This window comes from Chlorocebus sabaeus, chromosome 12, assembly GCF_047675955.1.
Source record: "Chlorocebus sabaeus isolate Y175 chromosome 12, mChlSab1.0.hap1, whole genome shotgun sequence".
NCBI lineage: Eukaryota > Metazoa > Chordata > Mammalia > Primates > Cercopithecidae > Chlorocebus > Chlorocebus sabaeus.
The window spans coordinates 32,512,399-32,524,527 of NC_132915.1; the positions used below are offsets into that span (position 1 = coordinate 32,512,399).

Here is a 12,129-nt window from a genome sequence, read left to right on the forward strand (position 1 = left end):
TGGGATCTAATTTTAGCAACATCCCATTAACATATATAAATACTAAATGTATATACATAAAGGGGTAAAAATTAACTTTCATATCACAGTCTCAAAAATGATTAATCTTAAGTATTAAGAAGAATTTAAAAAAACTCCATGCATAATCATCTAATTATAAGAATAAAAATATTATTTTATGTAAGAGTGAGTAAATAAGGCTTTTTAAAGCAAGTTGGTAATTACTGCATACTCTGGTATAAGATAAATTATGTTGTGATGAGCACCAAAAAAATCACTAACTACATTCACAAACTTTTAATCTTCAAGTGAAAAGTATGTTCAGTTCCAAAACTCTAAAATTCTATAAATGATGTGATTATACAGAAAAATAATCATGAAAAATACATTAGAATATCAAATGAATGAAAACAGAGGGAAATATTATGCTGATATAGTTAGAAGACAGATGTATAATGAGTTCAGATTTATGACTGTAGCCAATTCTTCTACCTTAACGTCCATGTGCTACTGAAATAGTAGCAATAAACAGATCCCTAACATATTCAGGTCACAACTTAGCTGAACCTATATCCAGTGATAATTCAATAAAAATGTTATAAAATCTTTCTGAAAATTGCTATTGAATATTATCCACAGGAAATGTCTTTTAAATGTATGTGTATGTATTTACATAAGTAAAAGCATGGATGTATATATCTATATACATAATTATACACACATGGACCATATAAAAGGAAACAGTAAATCAAAGGAGAAATAGTATTTTGACTAAATTTGAATATTAGTAGTTGACATAATGTATTCATCATATAAAATTTGTTACCAAATTAACAAATGCTGACTTTCTAAACTTTTGTTTTAAGTTCAGGGGTACTTGTGCAGGATGGGCAGGTTTGTTATACAAGTAAATGTGTGTCATGGGGATTTACTGTACCAATTATTTCATCACCTAGGTGTGAAGCCTATTATCCATTAGTTATTTTTCCTGATCCTCTCCCTCCTCCCACCCTCTACCCTCCTCTAAGGCCCAGTGTGTGTTGTTCCCCTCTATGTGTCCATGTATTCTCATCATTTAGCTTCCACTTGTGAGAACATGCAGTATTTGGTTTTCTGTTCCTGCATTAGTTTGCTAAGGATAATGGCCTCCAGCTCCAACCATGTCCCTGCAAAGGACATGATCTCATTCTTTGTTATGGCTGCATAGTATTCCATGGTGTATATGTACCATATTTTCTTTATCCAGTCTATCACTGATGGGCATTTGGGTTGATTCCATGTCTTTGCTATTGTGAATAGTGATGCAATAAACATATGCATGCATGTGTCTTTATAATAGAATAATTTCTATTACTTTGGGTGTATACCCAGTAATGGGACTGATGGGTCAAATGGGAGTTCTGACTTTAGGCCTTTGAAGAATCGCGACACTGTCTTCCACAATGTTTGAAGTAATTTATACTGCAACCAGCAGTGTATAAGCATTCCGTTTTCTCCACTACCTCACCAGAAAAATGCTGAGATTTCTAAGTACCTTGAAAACTGAAAAACTGTACAATGCATAAGCCAAATATTAAGATACCTTTATGCAAATTTTTTTCATTTAGAGTTATAAGAATAAATCACATGCTCAAATAAAATTTTTCTGTTAATGACTCAGAGATTCTTCCTGTATGAGAAAGACGGTGTTAGGTTTTATGTTGAATATTAGACTAAGTAAGAAAAGTGCTAATCATTTTTCTTAGTAGTGGCTTCAATATCAAATCAATTCACTTTTTTTCATTAATATATCTCAAGAAATTGATTTGCACATTAGGATAAACTTTTCATTGTGGTAAGAAATTATTCCTTAAAATTTTAAATAAAAGTGTTTTTGTATAGGTACAGGTAAATGTAAGAGGGAGTGTCAAGGCAATTATTCTAAGAACTGGAGCAGAAAACTTTGCCACAGGAACTGGGCCAAGTGTTTGGTTTGTGCTATTCCCAAGTACCCAAACACAGCTAGTTTTACATCAACTGAATTAACTGACTATGCATTACACTTACTGATAGTCCCCTAAGGAGTGACCCAAAGGACGATTTCTCAGTCAAGAATTTCGGCCACAGTATAGGCTACTATTGCACAGTAAGTTGCATCAGTCATTCTACAGGTTATATGTTGAACACTAAAGAACAGTAAGGAAAACTGAACTTATATGGTACAGATGGGCTCAATGTTTGGAAAGAAATGGCTTGAGTCTTGACCAACAAATCTTTAAAGATTGTGTTCATATACAATCTTTGTATGATTCTACAGTAAATGAAAAATATACATAAACTCAATTAAATCCCATTTAATGACATGGCATCTCCTTAAAAAAAAAAACAAAAAAATAAACAAACAAAAAAAACAACTTGATTTTTAGGAGTGAAAACAACCAAAAATCTATGGTTAGTATTTCTAACATTTGGCAAGAGGCGGATGATATGAAATCTTAAATAGGTTTCACGGGACTTCAACTTTGTTAATTTTACTACAGTAACAGATGTGAAACTGTAAACTGAGAATCACAACCTCACTGTGAGTCAAGCAGATCTTCAGTACAATTGAGAAGGGGATTTAAATCAAATATACTTTTCAATAATCAATTCAAGGTAATACAAAAACACTAGCAGAAGTATATTTAGACAAGTACCGCACTATCAATCAATATGGGCTTTGGTGAGATCACTGTGATTTTTCCATGCAAAAGTTACCTTTTTTTTTTCTTAACTTTTGTATTCCTTTTGTTAAAAAGGAAAATTTTCTTATAAAAAAGAAAGCAAAACCAAAAAAAAGAAAAAAATCACCTTAGAATTTTTATCCTTAACAAAACAACCTCAGATATGAATATTTTTAGTATAAAATTAATATATACAATTGATATTATAAATTGGTGTTTTGTAAAAGTTTTCAACTATTCCCAGTTTTTATAATTCAGTTACTTTATCTGTTTAATTTACCAGTTAGTATAATAAAAATCACACATCAAATCTGTATAATGGATAACTTAAGGAGTAATGCCACCTTTCATACCTACATACCTACATAGAAAGTGTATCCCTTATAAAAAAAAAAAAATAGAAGAAGAAGAATCAAACTATAAAGGTTAGCAATGCAACTGTATTTACATGAGCTGGATTAAACAATTCGGTTAATTTAGTGAGAGAGCAAGTAAATTTAGTAAACCCACATCCAGTTGATGAGGATGTTAAACACGGATCAGAATCAGCATGAAGGCAAGTAGGAACACCTAGAGGAGGTAAGGCAGGAAAGGAATGGGGTTTCAAAGGATGGTATGTTAGAATAAGAGAGGGTGGGTGAAATGAAAGTGGGAAAGGCAAATTTTGCCCCGTTTTTCAGTTTTCCTAAGGCCTTGATAAGTGGTATTTTCCTTTCACTGAAAATAATTTTCTAGGTGGCCTATAGGAGGAGTGCTATATACTATTGCCACCTTTTTCTATCTCTTTTCTTTTTATGTTGAAGATATAGTTATTTTTACATCTAGAATATTTTATAATTCCTTTGTAAATCTAATGGTTCTAAAGTAGGAGGAAATTATGAAATCATTTAGTCTAACCAACGTCTTATTTTATTGATAAGGGGAACTGAGATCCAGAAAAGCTATGGTTTATTAGTAGCAATTCCCTTGCTTCTAATCTACATAAATATACTAGTGTGACTAAAAGGTTTAAAATACTGTATTTAATATTATTAAAAGCAAGAGACAATAAATACACATAAGAAATGCTTCAAAATTACAAAGAAAAAAATTCCAAAAAGGAACTCTCCGCTCAGAAGAGCTAGTCATCTGTTCTGATGTTAGTAACAAATAGTGAATTAAAATCAAGAGTTTTTAAAAAATGTATTAGGGAAACGGCACTGAATGATGAAAGTAGGAACACAAGAAATTACTACAAATATACAAAGTATATACAAAGTACTTACCAAGCACATATAATATCCTGGAGAAAATCCATAAAATGAGAAATATAAAGCTTCTCATATTACTATTTTCTCCCCAATTTATTTCTATCTCTATTTCATTGCAAGAGCAAACTATATGATGAGATGATGGGATATATTTCCTAAATTCAAATCCCCAGCACCCTTTTATATGTAACACCTAGAAAATCTATTCCATTGCTGCTTTAGCTATGTGGTTCTAAATGACCATTCTCATATGCTTAGTTGAGGTGAAAAACAGAAGTTCAGGCTAGAGTTTGATGATATCAAATTCCGCAAAACTTTCTATGACTATTTCTATTACATCATTTCAGTACATTAAAATACATTGTGTTGGCTGGGCTCAGTGGCTCACATGCTTGTAATCCCAGTACTTTGGGAGGCTCAAGAGGGTGGGTCACCTAAGGTCAGGAGTTCAAGACCAGCCCGGCCAACATGGTGAAATTCCATCTCTACTAAAAAAAATACAAAAATTAGCTGGGCATGGTGGCATGTGCCTGTAGTCCCAGCTACTTTGGAGGTTGAGGCAGGAGAATCACTTGAACCCAGAAGGAAAGGGTTGCAGTGAGCTGAGACTGCACTACTGCCACTCCAGCCTGAGCCACAGAGTGAAACTTCATCTAAAAAAACAAAAACAAACAAACAAAAAACCCACAAACAAAGAATAACCCAATGTGTTAAAATAAATATATCTATTAAATTTAACTTAAATATGTATGTTCCTAAGACTAAGATACTATTCACTCATATCTATGATCAGAGCCAACACAAATATTTTTCATCTGAATCACCTATACTAATGCTTCCTAAAGTATCTCTCTGGTGGGATGCAACACGAATTTACACATGACACGTGGGTAAATATTTTTAATTTTACTATTTAAACACTGATTTCAATATGTATTAGGAAAAAATTACACACGATTTTTTATTTTAAAAGTGAGTCAACTTAGAAAACATATTAAGTTAGTAAAATACAGTTGGCATGAGAATATGGCAAAATTTACATATTTGAGGTTTGGGAAATGCTGGCTTACATAATGTAACTTCTCTGGGGATGAGCTAGCATAAATATTACTGTTGAAAGAAGTGAAAATTCCAAGCTAAATTATATTTTATTCTCTGTATTACTGCCTGGCTTTTATCTCATAAAGTAAGCATAATATGAAAGTGAGTTCTTTCTATATAAATTTAAGATATTTTACTGATGGAAGACAGCTTATGAAAACCAGCAGTTCAATGAGCAAAACTCACCTTTCTAACTTGCCAGTAAAATTAAAAACTTTAATTCACCTGATTAGAGGGTATATGTATCAGTAACATTCTGCATAATACTACATATACTATATTCTGCAAACTATCACAATATTAAAACTATCTAACACATTCTTGCCCCAGTCCCATCTGTGTTGTTCTTTTCCCTCTATAAAAGGAAATGTTCATTAGAGACTATTAAAAGCTAAATTAAACTACCAAAAACTCAAATACTTACTGTCGCTGGGGAGGCCCGAGTTGTGTGTGTCACTGAGTGACCAGAATTCTCCATTGAGTTGCCGATCAGATAGGTTCCTCCAGAGCTGCTGATGAGTTGTCCTCCTGTGACGCCCATCTGAATCCCACCAGTGCCCACCATACTGTGGGATGAGACCACGGTAGTCACCTGGGCGGAACTCCCTTGAGTATCAAAGTAATTCCCTCCAGTGTTTTGACTGTACATCTGCGTCTCTGTATAAGGATACGTTGTTGTTCGGCTTTAGAAGAAGAAGAAGAAAAAAGAAATTTACTAGCTTATTTATGTCATCTTATTAATTTTTTCCTAATATGAATGTAATTGAAACATATTGGTTGGCTTAGCCCTCGAAATATGGCAAGTTTTGCATTTTGTACAAAACTTCATTCCCAGAAACAGTTTGATTTACTTTTCAAATTAAGGGTTCACCCATTTAAATAAGTACCTCAACTAGTTCTGTACTACAGAGATTTTGCCCTCTCCTGGTGTCTACCTCCAGCATATAAATAAGCTCAGGTTTCTTCCCTCCAAGAAATCTTGCTGAACAACTTCAATTGCTTATAAAACGTACTACAAATCCCAGTTTTAGAAAAGCTGGAACCTGGAATAAGTAGGAGTAGTGTGAGTAGTTGACTTAGCTCCTACTTTGCTAATACTCAGACTACTTAACATTCCTGGGTGAGTCCCAATAAACCTTCATGACTAAAGGAGCTAGCATGGATCTCTTTCTTACCTCTACAAGGATCTTAAGCAAATAGTTTACTCACCTTGGACACTAAGTCCCTCCCTCATCTCTCTCTATCCCTTCACACTTAAGCTCCTCCTTTATAAGATGACTATTCCAACTCTTCATGTCCTCACTTTCCCCTTTCCAACAATTACAGTCAAGCTTCTGCCCTTAGCCTTTCATTAGAACTGCTTTTAATAAGGTCACTTGTGACCACAGCTAAATACCAAGCTAAAAGACTCCTGTCAGTCCTTATCTCTTGTGACCTATTTATAGTATGACACTGTTGGCCACTCCATGTTACCCTTTCCCTCCCTTTTCTGTTCTGATTAAGTTTATTTGATTCAACTATTTTTATTTTCAATTGACTATAACTTCAATTTTAAGAGGATCTTTTTAACTTTTTATTTTAAAATACCAAGTTCTCAAGAAGTTATAAAAATATATATAGAACATGTTTTAAACATTCAAATACAAAATAGAAATTCCCAGTTCTTTTGCTATTATCTTCAATGCTACCTCCTAAAGCTAGCCATTCCTGAGAGTTTGGTGTGTATGTTTTCAGACGTGTCCTATATGTATCTTAAGGTCTGGATATCTTAACCTCTTTTGTCCCCTAATTTCTACAGCCCTTCTTTTCCACTTTTTGCTTTTTACCATAACCTCTCAAGAGCCTTTTGGAATCTCCAATTTTTCTACCACATCATCAAATATTAATATCTTTCTGAGTTTTCTATTTTGAGCTCTTATTTTTATTTAGATCAAAGACCTTTACTACATACAGTACCGTATAATCATTTACACGCTCTTAGTAAACAATCTTACGTAAGTTGGTATCACTGCTCTCTTTACTTCCTAGTTATACTTTAAGAATATTAAATCTGGGTTTCTAACAGCCAAGTGGTCATCACTACTCAGAACTCCTATGAAATATGGGAGGCTGTGTAAAATGTAACATATGATGAGATTCCTTTCCTCTCTTGTTCTTTCTTCCACACTTCCGCTTCTCAGTAGAGGGCAGCACCACCATCCTCAGCGTTGGAAATTATTGATTACTCTTCCTTCTGACTGACATGAGTTGCTGAGTCCTGTCAATTTTATCTTCTAAATAATTTTCCAATTCTCTTTTTCCATTATCATACACACTACTTTAATTCATAATGCTCTCTATTATACAGGCTGAGAATACCTTATCAACAATGCTTGGGACCACAAGTGTTTTGGATTTTGGATTTTTTTCAGATTTTGGAATATTTTCATATATAAAATGAGAGATCCTGGGGATAGGACCCATATCTAAATATGAAAGTCACTTATGTTTCATATACATCTTATACACATAGCCTGAAGGTAATTTTATAAACTATTTTAAATAATTTTGTGCATGACACAAAGTTTGTATATATTGAACCATCAGAAACCAAAGATGTCACTCTTATGTTGGTGCTCAAAAACTTTCAAATTTTGGAGCATTTCAGATTTTGGATTTTGCATTAGGGATGATCAACCTGCAACTGCCTTCTAATTGATTTTCCCTTCTCTAATCAGTTACTCTTGCAATCTATCTCCAACTTTGCTGCCAGGAGAATGTTCCATAATGCAAATATAAAAATAAAACTGCTTCAAAACCTTCCTATGATTCTCTCTTGCCTTCAGAAAAAAGTTCAAAACTCTTGTCCATCTTACAAAAATCATCAGGGGGTCGTGACTACATAATCTCGAGACTTGGTATTAGCCACGTTATCAAATACTCTCTTCACTCGCATCATATTGACCATTTTTCTGGTCCTGCTAAACTGCCATTTTCTCTTGCCTTTCTACTTCACTACATAAGGATTCTTCTGCCTGAAAGGCCTTTTCATTTTTTTCCACCTCCCTTCCTTTGTCCTAATCATCCTTAAACTCCCAACAGAAGCTCCTTATCTCAAAATTATTTTCTGCATCCTTTGCCCTCTGTGGCCACTCCTCACAGGGCTGTTATGTTTTATGCTCCGTACTTTCCCAATATGCTTTGAATTACTGAAACATAGCTCTTGATGTGTTAATTTCCTCAAGTCTTCCTACTCCCATCAGTACTCTCAACACTTAACACAGTTGCTGGTACATAGCTGGCACACTAAGCAGTCAAGAAATAAAAATATTTAAAAGTACAGTAGACATCAATAACCAGTTTCATAAATTTCTGTATCACAAATCTTTTATTTTGTTAAAACATGAGAAATTATGCTAAACTACTCCAAGATTTTTGATTAATTTAAAACAAGTACTTTTAACTCATTATAAATTATACTTGTAATTTACAAAACATACTTTAGTAAAATAATAAGAGTGTTCTGAAAATATTCCACACTGGGTAAAGTGCCCTTTCCAGAAAGAGCCACAGCAAATCCAGGTAAAAAGTTTAGTCTGGGGTGATGATAGAAACAAATTCATAGAAAATGTTTTTTTTTTTAAGTGACATAGAAAAATGTCACTTAAAATACATGTACCATTCTTCTCATCATTGCTGTATTTCCCAACTGGAAATCTCATTTGTTTCTTTATTTACATGTTTATTTAATAAAATAAAACAGCCATGTTGGTTTCAAATTTCGATAAAATGAGAAATGGGGTCATTTTAATTTTTGTCTACCAAATATGACAATGGCCCCACTTAACTATGCTTAAAACAGCACAATCTGATGTTGATATTTAAGTATAGTCAAATAAGCTGTAGAAACAGATATAGGACAATAAATACTTTGACAGATGCGGGACATGGTGCCCCCTTTCCTTTTTATCATCCAAGCAGGATGATTCAGGATGCCCCCTACTAGTAAGCAGATTTCTCAAATAAAACATAATAATAGCTAAATATAGCTAATATTTGCTGACCATTTACCATGCAACAGGTACTATTCTACGTGCTTTTTAGGCATTAGCTCATTAAATTTTCATAATAATTCCATGAGGTAGGTGTTGTTATATTAATAATTCCTGTTTCACATACAAGGTGAATAACTGAAGTTTGGATTGGTTAAATAACTTAGTCTACAGCACAGAGCTGATGAATCATGGATCTGGAATCTAAACAATCTATATTCTCAAACATTATGTCACAAAAAAGGAACATAACTTTTTACATCTGTCAATGATACATGTCAACAACTACTAAGGAATAGCTTAACAAATGGAATAGGGACCATATGAACTTCTTGTTGATATTTGAGATTTCCTTACAGCTTACTTTACTGTTTTCTAGCACTACACTATTCTCCATTATTACCCAGAAAGAGGCCTATAGACGATGTACTTGCAATTGTAAAGAAGAAGCCATGGAAAAGGCAGGGCCATTTCAGAAGATACTTACCACTTCAGATTGGAATTTTAGATGTTCTGTGATCATGGAAGTTGCTACCCCACCATAACAAAAACATCCCAAGGGATCACTGCAGCTTTTGGGCCTGTCCTCTTTGTATCATTATACTCAGTAAAGCACAGTAATGCAAATAAATGCGTCACAGATATATACAATCTCTATATAGCCCTCAAAGTCAGTTCATAAGCTAAAAAATGACCAAAGAGGAGGAGAAGGGATGAAGTCACTAAAGAGTATGCCTAATCCATAAACTATCCCCATTACTACATCGTGAGACTGTGGACAAGGCTTGGCTACTCTATAAATACACACTGGGGTAAAGAGTAGCAATTTTTAGAGAGAAAAAGCACACAATTATATTAAGTAATGAAGTGTGATAAATTGTCTGAGTTTGGCTTTGACAAAAATACACTTGCAATTGGAAATGGGGGAAGACTTTCAAACACTGGGTTGAGTAATACAGGCAGATTATAATATCCTTAGCTGGGCCAGGCACGGTAGCTCATGCCCATAATCCCAGCACTTTGAGAGGCTGAGGTGGGTGGATCACCTGAGGTCAGGAGTTTGAGACCAGCCTGGCCAACATAGTGAAACCCCGTCTTTACTAAAAAAATACAAAAAATCAGACAGGCATGGTGGCACACACCTGTAATCCCAGCTACTTGGGAAGCTGAGGCAGAAGAATCGCTTGAACCTGGGAGATGGAGGTTGCAGTGAGCCGAGGTCACACCACCGCACTCCAGCCTGGGCAACAGAGCGAGACTCCATCTCCAAATTAATCATCATCATCATTATCATCATCATCATCATCATCATCATCATCATCATCATCATCATCATATCCTTAGCCACTGTCCCTTAAAGGTAAGAAGACAAGCATGAACCCACTTGTTGGAGTCCCTGGAGCCAGAGCCAGAGCCAGAAACATGGACAAGTAACAGGTAACTCCTAAAGGTTTTTTTCCATGTCTAAATACTTTAAGCTCCTGAATAAATACTTAAGAATTAATTTTAAAAAGGAAGCACCAACAGCAAAAATAAACAGTTCTTTTTAAGGTACCAGAAATAGACTCTCTAATTCTGATATCTCAGATCAGCTCATCTTTTATATTGTATACTGAATATATTCTTCATAAGAGTTACTGCTTGCACACTATTTTCTCCAGAAATTTCCTAAACATATGTTCAAGAAAACGACTCAATTTTTGGCATATCAGATTGAAAGCAGCTAACTATTTCTGGACTGTACATTCCTGAAATAGATAAATCCCCAAGCAATTCTGTGCACATTTAAAAGATACTGCTATGTTCATTTTGTTTGTTCTGTATTGATTACCATAGACTAAATCATGAAAATGTTATATTATTTCTATAGCAGCAATCTTTCCATTGTTCTGCATATGTATCCAGTAATGAATGTGAACACATCGATATGTGTGTACTTGCTGACAGAAGCTTTTTCATAGCTGACTCTATTATAAGGTTCTATGTAAATGTCAGGACTCTGATTCACTGAATTCAGTAATTTTGTGCCGTTTGTTTCCCATCGTGCCTTAGCACATACCTCGGTTAAGGATGACCTTGAATATTCCCTACTTACTTATTCACTAGAATGATTATGGCAATTTATCTTAGCCATAACCAATTTTTTCTGTTTTCTTTATCTTCAGGTGTCTTATCCACAATTCCAGATACTCAGTATCTCTAAATTCTGTATTTTGTATTTCACTAAGATTTTGAATATCCTCCAACCAATAAGCTTGTCACTATAAAATCAAGCAATGGCATGAAAGTGATAAATTAAGGAAATAAAGTAGCTTGTAAATATCATACCATAAATTGTATTATAAAGATGGAATATAGATATGGTAACCATTTTCTTACATGGGTACAACATTTTATTGCTTTTAGGCTACTCTGCATACATTCTTTTAACAAATATTTAATAAGCATCTATTCTGGCACCTAGAATAAAAGGAACAACACAGACATGACCTCTACTGTTATTAGGGCTACATAACACAAGGAGAAAGTGGGCAAAAATAAGAAAGAAAATAAGACAATTAGAAGTTTTCTTCATTCCTATGAAAGCAAAAAAATACAATATAAAAGTAGAATAGGCCAGAGGCTTGGTGTCTCATGCCTGTAATCCCAGCACTTTGGGAGGCCGAGGCAGGCGGATCACAAGGTCAGAAGATCGAGACCATCCTGGCTAACACAGTGAGACCTTGTCTCTACTAAAAATACAAAAAATTAGCTGCACGTGGTGGTGGGTGCCTGTGGTCCCAGCTACTGGGGAGGCTGAGGCAGGAGAATGGCGTGAACCCGGGAGGCGGAGCTTGCAGTGAGCCGAGATCGCGCCACTGCACTCCAGCCTGGGGCACAGAGCAAGACTCCGTCTCAAAAAAAAAAAAAATGAAAAAAAAAAAAAGTAGAATAAATAAGAGAGAGCATACTAGATAGGATAGTCAAGGAAAGTTATCCCTGAAAGCCAGGTTTTTTTTTAGACTGAAACTAAAAGATGAAAAGGAGTCAGTCCACAGAAAACAG

General features: G+C 34.5%; 1 protein-coding gene across 4 annotated transcripts in view; it reads right to left on the reverse strand.

Moving 5' to 3' along the window:
• The window catches only part of RFX3 (regulatory factor X3), a 309,035-nt gene that overhangs the window by 106,192 nt on the left and 190,714 nt on the right, over nucleotides 1–12,129 (reverse strand). For all 4 annotated transcript variants that reach the window (XM_007969367.3, XM_073021548.1, XM_073021549.1 and 1 more), the window contains exon 4: nucleotides 5,478–5,736. In XM_007969367.3, coding sequence (XP_007967558.1) covers nucleotides 5,478–5,736 — 259 coding nt within the window. The remainder of the gene's footprint in view (nucleotides 1–5,477; nucleotides 5,737–12,129) is intronic.